The sequence below is a fragment of the Mobula birostris genome, chromosome 6 (assembly GCF_030028105.1).
Source record: "Mobula birostris isolate sMobBir1 chromosome 6, sMobBir1.hap1, whole genome shotgun sequence".
NCBI classification, from domain to species: Eukaryota; Metazoa; Chordata; class Chondrichthyes; order Myliobatiformes; family Myliobatidae; genus Mobula; species Mobula birostris.
In genome coordinates, this window is record NC_092375.1 from 80,029,106 (window position 1) to 80,048,743 (window position 19,638).

Genomic DNA, 19,638 nt, shown 5'->3' on the forward strand with positions numbered 1-19,638 from the left:
CAGTGGAACTATAGATCTGCTGCAGATGTGTGAAGAAAAATGGTACATGAAGTTTACATGGAGCAAGTGTTAGGTGTTGCACTTTGGGAGGTCAAATGTAAGGGGAAAGTATACAATTAATGGCAGGACCCTTAACATCATTGAAGTCCAGTGGAATTTTGGAGTCAAGCCCACAGCTCACTGTAAGTAGTTACACAAGTAGACAGCTTGGTAAAGAAGGCATATGGCATGCTTGCCATCATTTGTCAGGGCACTAAGTGTAAGAGTAAAGAAGTTGTGTTGCGAGTAAGTAAAACTCTGGTCAGGCTGCACGTGAAGTATTGTATGCAATTCTGGTTGCCCCATTACAAGAAGAGCATTAGGGCTTTGGAAAGAGTACGGAAGAGCCTTAACCAGGATGCAGCCTGAATTAGGGTGTATGAGCTATAAAGGAAAGATTGGAATTGGTTTATTTTTATCACATATACAGAGGTACAATTTAAAGCTTGGCTTGCATACTATTTATTACACTGTTCATGAGTAGTACAAGGTAAAACAATAGCAGAATTCAGAATAAATGTCACAGCCACAAAAAGTGTGTGACAAACTTGGCTTGTCAGAGGCTGAGGAAAGACCGGATAGAAGTTTATAATTAGGGAGGCATAGACAGGGTAGGCAGTTGGAGTCTTTCTTCACACTCTACCTCCACTGAACTGAGAATAGAAATATCAAACACTAGAGCACATTTTTTTTGTGTGTGCCATACTCTGCCAGAGCCTCGGCGAACACTTTTTTTTTCAAGTGGTTGTCTTGGAGGAAAGACGACTAGAGCACATACATTTACATTAAGAGGGAGAAGGTTTAAAAGAGATGTAGGCAGCAAGTTTTATTTTTATACTTAGGGCGGTGGGTGCCTAGAACAAGTTGCCAGGGATAGTCGTAGAAGCAAATACAATAGTGGAATTAGAGGTTTTCAGATTGATACAAATATGAAGGGGATGATAGAATCTGGATCATATGCAGGGGGAGAAATTTATTTTAATTTTGCATCGTGTTTGGCACAAACATCATGGGCTGAAGGACCTGTTCCTTTGCTGTACTGTTGTTTGTCCTATAATTTGTGTTCATATGCCTTCATGGCAGTAAAATTATAATACATGGTCACAGTAGGTATTAATGGTTAACATCAATCCACAAAATTATCATTCCGATGGAATCATTGTGACAAATGGCAGGGATCAGTTAAAGATAAACTAGATGCAAACATGGAAAGAAAAAGAGTGCAGATGGAATGAGAAGTAAAGCGGGAGGGGACACATACATTATAAATACAAGCATAGATCATGTATGTAAATAGTATTGTGTAAAATTCCACTTAATGGTAACAGACTGATAAACAAATAGACTTCAGAACAACATTCTTTCATGATTTGCACTCATTAACGACTTTGCTGTCTAAGTTGCATGCCATCTTGGTCAACGTCTCCCATCCACTACATATGTACTGGATGGGCACAGGAGTACATTCAGCTGGAGACTCATTCCACCAAGATGCAGCACAGAGCGTCATAGGAAGTCATTCCTGCCTGTGGCCATCAGACTTTACAACTCCTCCCTTGGAGGGCCAGACACCCTGAGCCAATAGGCTTTTCCTAGACTTATTTCATAATTTACTGGCATAATTTACATATCACTATTTAACTATTTACAGTTCTATTACTATTTATTATTTATGGTGCAACTGTAACGAAAACCAGTTTCCCCCGGGATCAATAAAGTATGACTATGATTACTATTTAGCAGCTTCTAACACTGGACAATCATATTGGCCGCTTTCAATAAATTGTTTAGCAGTTATCTGTAAAAGTTACTTCAGTACTTAAATTGATTCATCACTAAACTTTAGTTGTCAATTAGTAGTAAAGAGAATAGTGTGAATCCTCTTTCTTGATGGGGGTTTCTAAAACAAGAGGACGGATATAAAGTGAGAGGTCAGAGATGTGGAGGGGATCTGAGGGGGCCTTTCTTCTCTCCACACACGGAAAGGTTGGGATCTGGAATGCTCTGCCTGAGAAAATGGTGAAAGCTCTCACAACGTTTACGGAGCATTTAGACAAGCACTTAAATCACCAAGGCATTAAAGACACACTGACCAATGCAGGCAAATGGAATAATTATGACGGTTACCATGGTGGGTCGAAGCACATATTTCTGTGCAAAATAACTTTTATTCCATGAAAACGTGAATCAGTTTAAAAAGTGACTCGTGTATATTTTAGACTGGGCATTGTAAGGTTTAGAAACTATTCTAGACCCATGTTAGAATGAGTTTTTGTGCTTTGACTTTTGTTTCCTCACTCTGAATCTGCTTGTGAACCTAGAATGGATATTTCTGTCATTGCAGAGTTCTTAAGCAAACAGTTCCCCCACCATGATCTCACTGAGGTTGGTAAGGACTGGAAGATCTGCATCTCTGCAATCAACAATATGATCAGCACAACAAGGAGAAGAGTTGTAAGTTCTTAACTTCAATGTTAAAACTGAACGAACTCTGAGAGAATTACAAGCAAGTCACTCCCCTGGCCTTTTCTTCAATGCAATTCAGAAAACTATCAATATTCCTGCAGCAACCAGGTCTCTGGCACAGAGTTTGGCACTGTGGCTCAGATAGGAAGGGGTGAGAAGAGGACTGCAGTGTTGATAGGGGGTTTCGTAGTTGGAGAAGTAGACATGAGATTCTATGGACAGGATAGAGACACCTGAATGGTATGTTGCCTCCCAGATGCCATGGTTAGGGATGTCTTGGGTTGGGTCCAAGGCATTCTAAAGAAGGAGGGTGAGCAGCCAGAATTCTTGGTACATATTAGCAACAATGTACAAGTGGGAAAAGGGAGGAGGGTCCTGAAGAGAGAATTTAGGGAGCTAGGTAGAAAGCTGAAAAGCAGGACCTCAACAGTAGTTATCTCTGGATTGCTGCCTGTGCCATGCGCCAGTGAGGGTAAGAATAGGATGATTTGGCAGATGAATATGCGGCTAGGGAACTGGTGCAAGGGAAGAGTTTCAGATTTCTGGATCATTGGGATCTCTTCTGGAGAAGGTATGACCTGTAGAAAAGGGGCAGGTTACACCTGAACCCGAGGGATACCAATATCCTTGTGGGCAGGTCTGCTGGAACTGTAATGATTGTTCAAGAATAACTAGATTCTGGCATGGTTCTGGAGGACTGAAAAATTGCAAATGTCACTCCACTCGTCAAGAAGGTGGGGAGGAAGAAGAAAGGAATTAATAGGCCAGTTAGCCTATCCTTAGTGGCTAGGAAGATGTTAGAATCAATTGTTAAGGATGAGGTCTCAGGTTACTAGGAGGCATATGGTAAAATAGACCAAAGTCAGCATGGTTTCCTTAAGGAAAAATCTTGCCTCACAGATCTGTTGGAATTCTTTGAGGAAATAACAAGCAGGATAGACGAAGGAGAATTGACGGAAGTTGGGTACTTGGATTTTCAGAAGGCCTTTGACACGGTGCCACATATGAGGCTGCTTAGCAAATAAGAGCCCATGATGTGATAGAAAAGAAACTAGCATGGATAGAGGATTGGCTGATTGCCAGGAGGCAAAGAGTGGGAATTAAGAGAACCTTTTCTGATTATCTGCCAGTGACTAGTGGTGTCCGCAGGGGTTGGTATTGGGACCACTTACTTTTACATTGTACGTTAATGATTTGGATGTTGGAATCGATGGCTTTGTGGCCAAGTTTGTGGACGATACAAAGATAGGTGGAGGGTCAGGTAATGTTGAAGAAGCAGGGAGTCTGCAGAAGTACTTATACAGATTAGGAGAACGGGCAAGAAGTGGCAGGTGGAATACAGTATCATGCACTTTGATTGAAGGAATAATAGCATAGACCATTTTCTAAATGGGAAGAAAATTCAAAAATCTGAGTTGCAGAGGGAGTTGGGAGTCCTTATGCAGGATTCCCTAAATAATTTGCAGGTTGAGTCAGTGGTGAGGAAGGCAAATGCAAAGTTAGCAGTCATTTCAAGAGGACTAAAATATAAAAACAAGGACATAATGCTGCGGCTTGATAAGGCATTGGTCAGACCGCACTGTATTGTTGTATTGTAAGTAGTTTTGGGCCTCTTATCTAAGAAAAGATGTGTTGATATTGGAGAGGGTTCAAAGGAGGTTCACGAAAATATTCTGGGAATGAAAGAGTTATCACATGACTGTGGGCCTGTACACATTGGAATTTAGAAGAATGAGGAGGGAATCTCATCGAAACCAATCAAATTTTGAAAGGCCTAGATGAAGTGGATGTGGAGAGGATGTTTCTTATAGTGGGGGATTCTAGGATCAGAGGGCACAACCTCAGAATAGAGGGATGTCCACTTAGAATGGAGATGAGGAGGAATTTCTTTAGCCAGGAGGTGGTAAATCTGTGGAATATGTTGCCACAGGCAGCTTTGGAGGCCAGTTCACTGGGTGTATTTGAAGTGGGGGTTGATATATTCTTGATTAGTCAGGGCATGAAAGGTTACAGGGAGAACGCAGGAGAATGGAGTTGAGAGGGAAAAGGATCAGCCATGATCAGATGGTGGAGCAGACTCAGTGGGCTGAATGGCCTTATTTTGCTCCTATGCCTTGTAGTGTAATATTTGTGAGTAGAAATTACCTGGTTATATTTTTTTAAAAATCAGAGTTTATGCTGTATCAAGTATTTGGCATGGTGCTAAGCTGCAGAAACCTGGAAATTTCTAGGTTTTATTTTAGGGTATGTTGATTTTTTTAAATGCTTTTCACTTGCAGGGCCTTTCTCCATATTTCGTATTGAGATCACCCCATTGAAGAAATGCTTTTCTCTAAGCCACTGTGCACTTGAAACTGCCACGCTATAAGCCACACCATAAGAATGTAGGAACTGAACTAGATTTGACTCTGAGCAGAAGCAGGTTTATTATACTGTATGTCATGAAATTTGTTGTTTTACAGCAGGAGTACGGTGTAATACATTTACTATAAATTACAATAACAAATTTTTAAAATTGGTGAAAAAAGAAAACAAAACAGTGAAGTAGTATTCATACATAAAAGTTGCTGGTGAACGCAGCAGGCCAGGCAGCATCTCTAGGAAGAGGTACAGTCGACGTTTCAGGCCGAGACCCTTCGTCAGGACTAACTGAAGGAAGAGTGAGTAAGGGATTTGAAAGTTGGAGGGGGAGGGGGAGATCCAAAATGATAGGAGAAGACAGGAGGGGGAGGGATGGAGCCAAGAGCTGGACAGGTGATTGGCAAAAGGGATACGAGAGGATCATGGGACAGGAGGTCCAGGAAGAAAGACAAGGGGGGGGGACCCAGAGGATGGGCAAGGGGTATATTCAGAGGGACAGAGGGAGAAAAAGGAGAGTGAGAGAAAGAATGTGTGTATAAAAATAAGTAACAGATGGGGTACGAGGGGGAGATGGGGCATTAGCGGAAGTTAGAGAAGTCGATGTTCATGCCATCAGGTTGGAGGCTACCCAGACGAAATATAAGGTGTTGTTCCTCCAACCTGAGTGTGGCTTCATCTTTACAGTAGAGGAGGCCGTGGACAAACATGTCAGAATGGGAATGGGATGTGGAATTAAAATGTGTGGCCACTGGGAGATCCTGCTTTCTCTGGCGGACAGAGCGTAGGTGTTCAGCAAAGTGGTCTCTCAGTCTGCGTTGGGTCTCGCCAATATATAAAAGGCCACTTCGGGAGCACCGGACGCAGTATCCAGCCGACTCACAGGTGAAGTGTTGCCTCACCTGGAAGGATCGTTTGGGGCCCTGAATGGTGGTAAGGGAGGAAGTGTAAGGGCATGTGTAGCACTTGTTCCGCTTACACGGATAAGTGCCAGGAGGGAGATCAGTGGGGAGGGATGGGGGGAACGAATGGACGAGGGCGTTGCATAGGGAGCAATCCCTGCAGAATGCAGAGGGGGGGGGAGGGAAAGATGTGCTTAGTGGTGGAATCCCGTTGGAGGTGTGGAGGTGGCGGAAGTTACGGAGAATAATATGTTGGACCCAGAGGCTGGTGGGGTGGTAGGTGAGGACCAGGGGAACCCTATTCCTAGTGGGGTGGCGGGAGGATGGAGTGAGAGCAGATGTACGTGAAATGGGGGAGATGCGTTTAAGAGCAGAGTTGATAGTGGAAGAAGGGAAGCCCCTTTCTTTAAAAAGGGAAGACATCTCCCTCGTCCTAAATAACTGAAGGAAGAGTGAGTAAGGGATTTGAAAGTTGGAGGGGGAGGGGGAGACCCAAAATGATAGGAGAAGACAGGAGGCGGAGGGATGGAGCCAAGAGCTGGACAGGTGATAGGCAAAAGGGATACGACGAAGGGTCTCGGCCTGAAACGTCGACTGCACTTCTTCCTAGAGATGCTGCCTGGCCTGCTGAGTCCTGACGAAGGGTCTCGGCCTGAAACGTCGACTGCACCTCTTCCTAGAGATGCTGCCTGGCCTGCTGCGTTCACCAGCAACTTTTATGTGTGTTGCTTGAATTTCCAGCATCTGCAGAATTCCTGTTGTTTGAAGTAGTATTCATTTTCTGTTCAAAAATCTGATGCTGGAGGGGGTTCAAAGAAGGTTCATGAAAATGTTCCAGGAATGAAAAGGTTATCCTAAAATGTTGTGTGTACCTTCAGGCTCCTGTGCTTCCTTCCTCATTTTTTTTTTGAGATACAGTGCAGAATAAGCCCTTCTGGCCCTTCAAGCCACGCTGCCCAGCAATCCCCAATATTAATCTGAGCCTAATCACGGGACAACTTACAATGTCCAATTAACCTACCAGCTGGTACGTCTTTGGACTGTGGGAGGAAACCCGTGCCATCACTGGGAGAACGTACAAACTCCTTACAGGTAGCGGCGGGAATTGAACCCAGGTCGCTGGTACTGTAAAAGGGTTGTGCTAACCACTATGCTACTGTGTGTGGTATGGGTGGTTAGGGCCCTTAATGATTAATGCTGCCTTGCCATTTGAAGATATCCTCAATGGTTGGGAGGCTAGGGCCCATGATGTAGCTGGCTGAGTTTACACCTCCTTGCAGGTTTTTCTGATCCTGTGCATTGGTGCCTCCATACCAGATGATGATGCAACCAGTCATAACTCTATTCACCCTTCATTTAGATCATGGCTGATATCTTTTTTATCATGAACTTCTGGCTCTAGCTCCTCAACCCTTAATATTCATCCCTTCTGAAATATTTACTTGTCTCAGTCTTAAAAACTTCTGTTAATTCTAACCCTAGCAGAATTTTTGCAGAAAGTGGCTCAAATCTCTTTCTTTAGAAGTATATGTTGGCATTAATTTGAATGGTCTAGCTCTGATTATCACACAAGACCTCCTCAACTTCCACATCCCCACCTCTGTATTTACCCTAACAACTTATCAGAGAATTTCCTTTATGTTGGTGTAGAATAACTGGCTTCACTGCTGAGTTTCATCAACAACAACTGTAGTGCTCCAATCACACCACGAGATTGGATTATTTCTTATCTTTATATGGACTTCTCGTCTAATTTTAAAAACACTAGTCTGAGAACATTGGCAGTTTCGATCAACATAAAGAGATATTATACATAATTCATAACAGAACTCCATGACTTCAGGCACCAGTACTTTAGGACATAGAATACTACAGCACTGTACAGGCCATCCGACCCATGATGTTAGGCCAATCTTTTAACCTACTCCAAGGACGGTCTTACCCCTCCCTCCCCTGTAGCCCTCCATTTTTCTCTCATCCATGTGCCTATCTGGGATCTTTCAAATATCCCCAATGTATCTCCTTCTACCACCACTCTCTGTCTATAAAAATACTACCTCTGGCCTTCCCCCAATACTTTACTCCAATCACCTTAAAATTATGCCCTTGCATATTAGCCATTTCTGCCCTGGGAAAAGGGTGCTGGCTGTCTACTCTCTCAAAGCCTCTTATCATTTTATACATCATTATCAAGTTAGTACTCATCCTTCTTTGCTCCAAAGAGAAAAGCCCTAGCTCACTCATCCTTTCCTCATACGACATGCTTTCTAATCCAGGTAGTGTCCTAGTAATTCTCCCTGGCACTTCACTAAAGCTCCCACATCCTTCCTACAATGAGGTGAGCAGAAATGAGGACAATTTTCCAAGTGTGGTCTAAACAGAATGTTATAGAGCTGCAACAGTACCTCATGGCTTTGAACTTAATGCCCCATTTTTGAAGGCCAGCACACCATTTGCCTACTTAACCACGCAATCAACGTGCATAGTAACTTTGAGGGATCAATGGATGGGTCCCTAAGATCCTTCTGTTCCTCCAGGCTGCTAAGATTCCTGTACTCTTTCAGATTCGACCTTGAAGACAGAAAGGGGTGAATTTATTATGGGGAACAAGGAAATGGCAGACGAGTTGAACAGATCTGTCTTCACTAGGGAAGACACAAACAATCTCCCAGATATAATAGTGGCCAAAAGACCTAGGGTAATGGATGAACTGAAGGAAATGTATATTAGGCAGGAAATGGTGTTGGATAGACTGTTGGGTCTAAAGGCTGATAAGTCCCTGGGACCTGATGGTCTGCATCCCAGGGTACTTAAGGAGGTGGCTTTAGAAATCGTGGACGCATTGGTAATCATTTTCCAATGTTCTATAGATTCAGGATCAGTTCCTGTGGATTGGAGGGTGGCTAATGTTGTCCCACTTTTCAAGAAAGGAGGGAGAGAGAAAACAGGATATTATAGACCGGTTAGCCTGACGTCAGTGGTGAGAAAGATGCTGGAGTCAATTATAAAAGGTGAAATTATGACATTTTTGGATAGCAGTAACAGGATAGGTCTGAGTCAGCATGGATTTACGAAGGGAAAATCATGCTTGACTAATCTTCTGGAATTTTTTGAGGATGTAACTATGAAAATGGACAAGAGAGAGCCAGTGGATGTAGTGTACCTGGACTTTCAGAAAGCCTTTGATAAAGTCCCACATAGGAGATTAGTGGGCAAAATTAGGGCACATGGTATTGGGGGCAGAGTACTGACATGGAGTGAAAATTTGCTGGCTGATAGGAAACAAAGAGTAGCGACTAACGGGTCCTTTTCGGAATCGCAGGGTTCAGTGCTGGGACCGCAGCTGTTTACAATATACATTAATGATTTAGATGAAGGGATTAAAAGTAACATTAGCAAATTTGCAGATGACACAAAGCTGGGTGGCAGTGTGAAATGTGAGGAGGATGTTATGAGAATGCAGAGTGACTTGGACAGGCTGGGTGAGTGGGCGAATGCGTGGCAGATGCAGTTTAATGTGGATAAATGTGAGATTATCCACTTTGGTGGTAAGAACAGGAAGGCAGATTATTAGGAAAAGGGGAAGTACAACGAGATCTAGGTGTTCTTGTACATCAATCACTGAAAGCAAATATCAGGTACAGCAGGCAGTGAAGAAAGCTTAATGGCATGCTGGCCTTCATAACAAGGGGAATTGAGTATAGGAGCAAAGAGGTCCTTCTGCAGCTGTACAGGGCCCTGCTGAGACCACACTTGGAGTATTGTGTGCAGTTTTGGTCTCCAAATTTGAGGAAGGACATTCTTGCTATTGAGGGAGTGCAGTGTAGGTTCACAAGGTTAATTCCCGGGATGGCGGGACTGTCATATCTTGAACGATTGGAGCGACTGGGCTTGTATACACTGGAATTTAGAAGAATGAGAGGGGATCTGATTGAAACATATAAGATTATTAAGGGATTGGACACGCTGGAGGCAGGAAGCATGTTCCCGCTGATGGGTGAGTTCAGAACCAGAGGCCACAGTTTAAGAATAAGGGGTAGGCCATTTAGAACGGAGTTGAGGAAAAACTTTTTCACCCAGAGAGTGGTGGATATGTGGAATGCTGTGCCCCAGAAGGCAGTGGAGGCCAAGTCTCTGGATGCTTTCAAGAAAGAGATGGATAGAGCTCTTAAAGATAGCGGAATCAAGGGTTATGGGGATAAGGCAGGAACTGGATACTGATTGTGGATGATCAGCCATGATCACAGTGAATGTGGTGCTGGCTCGAAGGGCCGAATGGCCTATTCCTGCACCTATTGTCTATGGACCTCCCAAAGTGCATCACTTCACATTTAACTCAAATTGAACTTCTTCTGTCACTTCTCAGCCTAGCTCTGCATCCTGTGTCATCTGACCACCAAATGTAACGCCGTTCCTCCAGACCACAGTGCACCCACAAAACACATATCACAAACAACATGTAGCATACATCTGCAGAGTATTTTGTGTTAACATGTAGCAGTTACTTGAAAACAGACCAAAACCACTGAGGATCTGAGTACAGGAGTTGACACTGTATGACACGCTTACAAATAAATGAGCTCCATGTTGAAAGAAGTATGTTCAGTCCTTTTATTACAAAGCCAGCAAGAATGAACAAACTTGTAGTGATTTTTTTTTTAACTTTTAAAACTATAATTAGTGATACAACTAAATAAGTGAAATAAGCATCGAGAAAAAAATCACCCACCCAGTTCACTGTCTCTCAATGAAACTAACACAAAGCATGAATACATAACTATACTAAATGTCGTCTGTACTTGTTTTCCTTAGATGCCGCTTGGCCTGCTGAGTCCCTCCAGCATTTTGTGTGTGTTGCACGTAATTATTCTAGTTTGCTTCCACCACTCTCCAACCCATGTGACAGATTACCCATAATACACACGCAACACAAAATACAATATAGACAGAAAATAGATGCATAGCTTCTACATGGCGCATACCGTAAAACGAAGTGTTACCACAAATAAGTTAATAAAATATAATCCAAAGTGCATGTAGTGCACGCACAGGTAACCAGTAAACAACTCGCTGTCCCAGTTCTGAGACCTCAGTAGTGGCAGGATATTCATTAGTCTCAGAGCCTGAGGGGAAAAAGTAGTTATCCATTTTGGCAGTCCTAGTCCTGATGCTCCTGTACCTCCTTCCTGACGATAGTGAGTCAAAGAGATTGTGGGATGGGTGGTAAGGAACGATACTTCGGGTAAATATCACAAACAGAGTGGAGGGAGACCCCAGTGATTCACTGGGCAGTTTTTACTGTCCTCTGTAGAGTCTTGCAGTTTGATGCCTTGCAACTTCAATAGAACTCACTGGTCTATAATTCTCAGGATTATCCCTATTACCTTTCATGAACAAAGGGATAACAATTGCCGAACTCCAATCTTCTGGTACTAGTCCCGTGGCCAGTGAGGACACAAGGATCATCACCAAAGGTTCAGCAATCTCTTCCCTTGCTTCCTGTAGTAACTTGTGGTATATCCTGTCCTATGGGAAAGATCATGAATTGTGGTCACTGTCTCTCAAATGCTCATCCATCAAGAGATCTGTTAAGTGAATAAGTTCTTTGCCTAGTACCAGATCCAATATTGTCTCTCCTCCAGTCAGCCTATCCATATATTGTGTCTGGAATCCTTCCTCGACATACCTAACAAATCTGCCCCATCGAAACCTTTTGCACTGAAGAGGTGCCAATCAATATTAGGGAAGCTAAAGTCACTCATGACAATAGCCCTGTTATTTTTGCACCTTTCCAAAATTTGCCTCCCAGATCTGCTCTTCAGTGTCTGTGCTGCTATTGGCTGTCTATAGAATACTCCCGATAGAGTGATTGCTGCCTCCCTGTTTCTGACTTCCACCCACACAGACTCAATAGACGATCCCTCCATGACATCCTCTCTTTCTGCAGCTGTGATACCATCCCTGATTAGCAATGCCACCTCTCCACCTCTTTTACCTCTTTTAGAGTTGTTTAATGATGTACAGTATTTGATAAATGCAGTTCTCAGCATTTAATTGTTTGAGCTATGCCACAGACTATAAAAATCCTATATGTTATCCCATGTTTATGTAGAGTTAATATATCAGTTGGGGTAACAGCAAAGGAATTGTATTTAACAGTAATCTCCTGACTATAGGCATTGAAAAGGGTTCTGCCCTGATCTGATTTTTAAGTTGCAGCGGTGTTGATATCAGTCAACAATTTAATTATGCTTAGCTGTTGTAATTTCTTAGTTGATCAGCCAGGTATTCAATACCTATTTTCTAAGTTTAACTCTAAGGAATCAATCCTTTAGTTTATAAATCTGACGCACCACCGTAATTCAGCAACAAGCTGACAGACTCCCTTTAGGGTGAATTTTTGGAGGAAAGAAGCTTGCTACTGAGTTATGGCATTAAATGAGAAAACAATTATTGGCTGGGTAGAATAAATTTCAGAGCAACATCAAAAAGTTTATATAGTTGTAGTATTAAGTAACGAAGTGGAACACTGGAAGTTAGTTTTCTGCAGCATTATACTCTACCAGAGCCCAAAACCTAACAACCGTTAATTGTATAACGAAGAAACACAAACAGCAAGATCATTCAGATTTATGTTGGTGATACTGGCAGAAAAACACCTTTGTTTATAGTTTATTGTCGGGATATGGATGATGCTGAATAGTTCATATTTCCTACTCATCTCTCGATGCCCTGCATACATAGGTCATGTGTAGAATGCATCTTACTGTGATGAAATGCAACAGGACAGTAAAACTTATCAAATTCTAGTAACGTTAGACCATAAGAAAGAAATAGGAGGAGAATTAGGACAATTAGACCATCAAGTCTGCACCACACTCCATCATGGCTGATTTATTCTCCTTCTCAACCCCATTCTCCTGCCATCTCCCTGTCACCTTTGACATCCTTACTAATCAAGAACCTAGCAACCTCTGCTTTAAACATACCCAGTGAACCGGCCTCCACAGCTGTCTGTGGCAATGAATTCCACAGATTCACCACCATCTGGCTAAAGAAATTTCATCTCATCTCTGCTCTGAGGCTGTGCCCTCTGGTCCTAGACTACTACTATAGAAAATATCCTCACAACATTCACTCTATCTAAAGTCAAAGTAAATTTATCATTGAAGTACATATACGTCACCATATATAACCCTGAGATTCATTTTCTTGCAGGCATTCACAGTAAATACTGGAAACTCGATAGAATCAATGAAAGACTGCACCCAGCAGTATGGACAAATAATTAAAATTGAAAAGACAACAAGCCATGAAAATACAAAAAGAAAGGAAAAAAAGGAAATAATAATAAAAAATAAATAAGTAATAAACATTGAGAACATGAGGTAAAGAGTTCTTCAAAATGAGTCTATAGGTTTTTGAAACAGTTCAGTGATGATGGGCAAGTGAAGTTGAGTGAAGTTATCCCATCTGGTTCAAGAATCTGATAGCTGAGGGTTCCTGATGGTTCCAGGATGTTGAGGCTCCTGTACCTCCTTCATGATGGGAGAAGCAAGAGAGACCATGGCCTAAATAGTGGGAGTCCTTGATGATAGATGCTGCTTTCCTGCAACAGCGCCCCATGCGCTCAATAATGGGAGGGCTTTACCATTAATGCACTGGGCTGTATCCATCACCTTTTGTAGGTTTTTCCATTTAAGGGGATTAGTGTTTCCATACCAGGCTGTGATGCAACCAGTCAATATACTCTCTCTGTGACACATCTATATAAGTTTATCAAAGTTTATCTATCCATGCTAGTATTGTTCCTGTAATACCATGTGCTCTTATTTGGTTTAACAGCCTCATGTGTGGCGCCTTGTCTCAGGCTTTCTGAAAATCCAAGTAATCAACATCCACTGGCTCTCCTTTGTCTATCCTGCTTGTTATTTCCTCAAAAGAATTCCAACAGATTTGTCAGGAAAGATTTCTCCTCAAGGAAACAAAACTAACTTTAGCCTATTTTATCATGTGCATCCAAGTACCCCTGAAACCTCATACTTAATAATGGACTCCAGCATCTTCCCAACCACTAAAGTCAGGCTAACAGGCCTATAATTTCCTGTCTTTTGCCTTCATGTGAAATCTATGCTGAAACTGCATGTTCCAGTAACAGCATGTGGAGGAAGTGGATTATTATTAAGGAATTATATTTCCTCTTTGTCTTCCGGGTGGAGCAATCAGCCATTAAGAATACGTGTTTTGGTAATTTAGGTTGATATGTGTTTTGCTGATCAATATTCTTAATTGACAAATGTCATAGCACATCATGGTTTATGTCTGGTAAACAAAAAATATGAATTTAATTTCCTGTTGGACAGTACTGAGGATAGTTTTCAACGGTATGGCACATTGCCTATCAGCTGTCACTGCCTATCAGCGGCAGTGTAAAAGACCCTCTCCACTCATTATTAGCACCTGCCTTGAAAGTTGACATCATTGTACTGGCAAGTAGTACCCTGCCAAGAAATATTGTATACTATGTAAACATATATGATTAAGTTTCATTAGATTGAACATTACATCACACTAGTACTATGACATGAAAGCTTCCAGATCACTGCTGCAGAGTTAATATACTGTATAACCTACCTGTTAAACTGTGATAAAGGAACATATAATTTTGACACATTACAAAATTGATTAGAAACATTTCCAATCAAGCAAATATATGCATAAGTACCTAACCTCTGACAAAGTGACTGCCTTAATTTTGATGCAGTTGACTGACTCTTTCCAATGTTGGCTAGCCTTGTGTATCCTCTCTTCAGTGTTTACAGTGCAGTCATGAACATCATTTTGATCAATATTTCTAATATGGCCACACTAATGATAAGAACTGCTCGTGCAAGGCCATCATTTTCCATTTTCAGATTTCAGCCATTTTTGACCTTTTGTCATTTTTTAAAATATGATAAACTGATAAAATTCAATTCAACTTCAAAGCATATTTATTATCAAAGAATGTATAAATTATACACCCTGAAATTTGTCTGCTTACAGGCAGCCACAAAGCAAGAGGCCTAAATAATCCAAAAACCAAAACCAAAAACCACTGCACAGAGAAAGAGAGAGAGTGAAAAAACACATATCACGCAAACAATAGAAGCAAGCCAACAGCATCCCAAACCAGACTGAGTCCTATATCTGCTGCTGGAGTTGCCCCACAGCCTCAGCACTGCAGAGAAACAAATAAACATTTGTGGGAGAGCGAGCAAAATCAGCCCAACCCTCATCTCCATACCTGACAATCAGGGTTCCAGACTGTCTGGGAGGTGTTTCAATTATCCAAGCACTGGGTAGGGCCCAGCACCCTGATGCACCTGGGCTACTCCACCCAAAGCCGTTCTCGATCTCACCCAACTGGCTCAGTGTTTGGAACAAACCAACCTCACACCTGGGTTAGGTGGGTGGGCATTGAAACTCTTCTGCATCAACTCCTCTCCAACTCACTCATTCCGTTGTACAACTCAGCAGTAAACAAATGAATCTTTTACAAGCTGGTATCACAAGTTTATTTTTATTACCTCTAGGCGGTTCTACTTAAATGTCACTATTTTTAAATCCAGAATGCATGTAGAAATGGATTACAGGTATAGGGAAGAATGAAATTAGTGCTAGCTAATTATGCTTTACAACCACACTACTTGGTAACTTTTTACTCAAGTTCACAGTATTATTTTTATTTGCACAGTTTGTCTTCTGCACACTGGTTGCTTAGTAATCTTTGGTTCTGTATAGTTTTTCATAAAATTCTATTGTATTTCATTCTTCCAGTAAATGCCTGCAAGAAAGTGAATCTCAAGGTGGTGTGGTAGTGTAGCAGTTAGTGTAACGCTATTATGTTAATGACCCAGGTTCAGTTCTGCTGTTGTCTGTGAGGAGTTTGTACATTCTCCCTGTGACCTTGTGGGTTTCCACTGAGTGCTCCAGTTTTCTCTCACATTCCAAAGACACGTAGGTTAGTGGGTTAATTGGTCACATAGATGTGACTGGGTGATGCGGGCTTATTGGGCCAGAAGGGTGTGTGACCATGCTATATTTACTTTGAACTTGAGGGCCACAATCCAACACATGATCATTGTCAATAATTACTCTTGTAGTAACAAATCTCAGTTCAGAGACAGCATGTACAAACTCCATTTCCAGAAAAGTTGGGATATTTTCCAAAATGCAATAAAAACAAAAATCTGTGATATGTTAATTCACGTGAACCTTTATTTAACTGACAAAAGTACAAAGAAAAGACTTTCAATAATTCTACTGACCAATTTAATTGTATTTTGTAAATATACACAAATTTCAAATTTGATGGCTGCAACACATGCAACAAAAGTTGGGACAGAGGCATGTTTATCATTGTGTTACATCGCCTTTCCTTTTAATAACACTTTTTAATCGTTTTGGAACTGAGGATACTAATTGTAGTAGATTTGCAATTGGAAATTTTGTCCATTCTTGCTTGATATAAGACTTCAGCTGCTCAACAAGTCCGTGGTCTCCGTTGTCTGATTCTCCTCTTCATGATGCGCCATCCATTTTCAATAGGAGATAGATCTGCATTGGCAGCAGGCCAGTCAAACACATGCACTCTGTGTCTACAAAGCCACGCTGTTGTAGCCCGTGCAGAATGTGGTCTGGCATTGTCCTGCTGAAATAAGCATGGGTGTCCCGGGAAGAGACGTCGCCTTGATGGCAACATGTGTCTCTCTAAAATCCTAATATACACCTCAGAGTCAATGGTACCTTCACATACATGCAACTCACCCATGCCGTGGGCACTGATGCACCCCCATACTATCACAGATGCTGGCTTTTGCACCTTTCACTGATAACAATCTGGATGGTCGTTTTCATCTTTGGCACGGAGAACTCGACGCCCATTTTTTCCAAAAACTAGCTGAAATCTGGACTCATCTGACCATAGCACACGGTTCCACAGTCTTTCGGTCCATCTGAGATGAGCTCGAGCCCAGAGAACTCGCTGGCGTTTCTGCATAGAGTTGATGTATGGCTTCCTCCTTGCGTAATGCAGTTTCAAGTTGCATTTCTGGATGCAACGACGGACTGTGTTGAGTGACAATGGTTTTCCAAAGTACTCCTAAGCCCAGGTGGCTATAATTGTCACAGTAGCATAACGGTTTCTTAGGCAGTGCCGCCTGAGGGCTCAAAGATCACGCCCATTCAACAGTGGTTTCCGACCTTGCCCTTTACGCACTGAGATGTCTCTGAATTCTCTGAATCTTTTCACAATATTATGTACTGTAGATATTGAAAGACCCAAATTCTCTATAATCTTGCGTTGAGAAATGTTCCTTTTGAACTGAATAACAATTCTCTCACGAATTTTGGCACAAAGGGATGAGCCATGACCCATCCTTGCTTGCAAAGACTGAGCCTTTGATGGACGCTACTTTTATACCCAGTCATGATACCTCACCTGCTACCAATTAGCATGCTTAATGTGGAGTCTTCCAAACCGGTGTTACTTGAATATTTTGTGCACTTTTCAATCTTATTTTAACTCTGTCCCAACTTTTGTTGAGTGTGTTGCAGCCATCAAATTCTACATTTGTGTATATTTACAAAATACAATTAAGTTGGTCAGTAAAACTATTGAAAATCTTTTCTTTGTACTTTTGTCAGTTAAATAAAGGTTCACGTGAATTAACATATCACAGATTTTTGTTTTTATTGCATTTTGGAAAATATCCCAACTTTTCTGGAAATGGGGTTTGTAGGACTATAGCTTCAGTTTATGATTAAGCAATTAATAATAGGCACTACTCAAAGGAGAGAATCAATAAGCTATCATATTAAACAGGACCTTTCCCTGCAATATATAGAAGCTACATCGGATGTACCTCTCATCTTTCTATTGCCTTATTGTTTAAAAAAAACAATTTAAAAAGGCACACCTTTGATAAATGGCTTGTCATCAGAGGTCAAAGCCACTCATGAAGAGAGATCAACTGCCCACAGACCAATTTGTTGGGGGCGCATGTTAAATTTATAATATCTGGCACCTTGGTGTGTTTTTGTACTATCAGTCAATAGCTTTTGGGTTATTGGGTTGAGGAAACAATAATAATAATATTGAATTCTGTTATCAGGAAACAGGCTCAAACCAGAGAAGAGAATACCTGTCTGATGAAAAAGCATCAACTTCATCCATCTCTCCATCTACCTCTGATTCTGCCGCAAATGGTCAACTCTGGTGGCTTTACCAGAATCCAACACCATTATCACCTGCTAAAAGTCAAAAAACTTATGAAAAATTAGGTAGGACTGATTTTTTTAAGGCCTTGCATTTTTATTAAAAAAATAGCCTGGTGACTGAATAGCTTTAATTTCCTGGCCCAAATGGAGGGAACATTTGTGGTTATCAACATCAAGGTGTGGTGGGGGAGGGTGGGCAAGATCATCAAATCAGAAGTAAAATAAGGCATAACTTTAATTACCAAAGAATGAAAAAAAACTCCAAATGGTATTTTATTATTGTTAATAACCTGGCTAATTCACATATAAACCAAACACTAACCAAATTTCCCTTACTTAGTTGCTTGTATTAGCAGAGAAAGTTTTTTTGAAAAGAATTTTTTGTGTGTGTGACTATGGTTACTTGCTACTGCATAAATGCTCTATGTGCCTTGTGATGTGTATGACTGTTGGTGATGTAGAAGATAAGAGATAGGAGCAGGAGTAGGCCATCTGGCCCATTGAGCCTGCTGTGCCATTCAATAAGATCATGTCCATGGACTTATCTCCAGCTACCTGCCTATTCCCCTTCTGTGCAAAAATCTATCCAACCTTTTCTTAAATATATTTACTATGGTTGTCTCCACTGCTTCATTGGGCAAAGAATTCCACAGATTCACCGCTCTCTGAGAAAAGCAGTTCCTCCTCATCTCCATCCTAAATCTACTCCCCCAAATCTTGAAGCTATGTCCCTTAGTTCTAGTCTCACCTACCAGTGGATACAACTATCCTGCCTCTATCTTATCTATCCCTTTCATAATTTTATATGTTTCTATAAGATCTCCTCTGATTCTTCTGAATTCCAGTGAGTACAGTCCCAGGCGACTCAGTCTGTCCTCATAGTCTAACCCCCTCACAACCTGGTGAACCTCTTCTGCACCACCTCCAAAGCCAGTATAACCTGCCTCAAGTAAGGAGACCAGAACCACACGCAGTACTCCAGATGTGGACTCACCAGTACCCTGTACAGTTGCAACATAACCTCCCTGCTCTTAAATCCAATTCCTCCAGCAATAAAGGCCAGCATTCCATTTGCCTTCTTGATAGCCTGCTACACCTGCAAACCAACCTTTTGTGATTCGTGCACAAGCACTCCCAAATCCTTCTGCACAGCAGCATGCTGCAGTTTTTTACCATTTAAATAATAATGTGCCCTTTCATTTTTCCTTCCAAAGTGGATGATCTCGTATTTACCAATATTGTACTCTATCTGCCAGACCATTGCCTACTCACTTAACCCATCTATATCTCTCTGCAGACTCTCTGTATCTTCTGCACAATTTGCTTTTCCACTCTATTTAGTATCATCAGCAAACTTGGATACACTGCACTCAGTCCCCTTTTCCAGATCGTTTTGCACCCTGGTCCCAGGAGAATGTGGTTTCATTTGGCTTTATTCATGTATGGTTGAATGATGAACTTGAACTTGGACTCTGCAGATCTTTACATAGAGAAGTTAATACGTTTGTAGATTGTAGGTATATTTCAAATGGTTCATTTAAAATTAGATTATGGTGCTGTTCATCATGAACTTCAAGTACCTAGGTCATCAGCCCCTGACAAATGAACAAAC

The 19,638-nt window shown here is 41.6% G+C and overlaps 1 protein-coding gene across 1 annotated transcript in view; it reads left to right on the forward strand.

Annotated features, from left to right (window-relative positions):
• The window catches only part of LOC140199135 (uncharacterized), a 162,969-nt gene that overhangs the window by 93,554 nt on the left and 49,777 nt on the right, over positions 1-19,638 (forward strand). The window contains exons 9-10 of the mRNA XM_072260713.1: positions 2,384-2,493; positions 17,921-18,089. Coding sequence (XP_072116814.1) covers positions 2,384-2,493; positions 17,921-18,089 — 279 coding nt within the window. The remainder of the gene's footprint in view (positions 1-2,383; positions 2,494-17,920; positions 18,090-19,638) is intronic.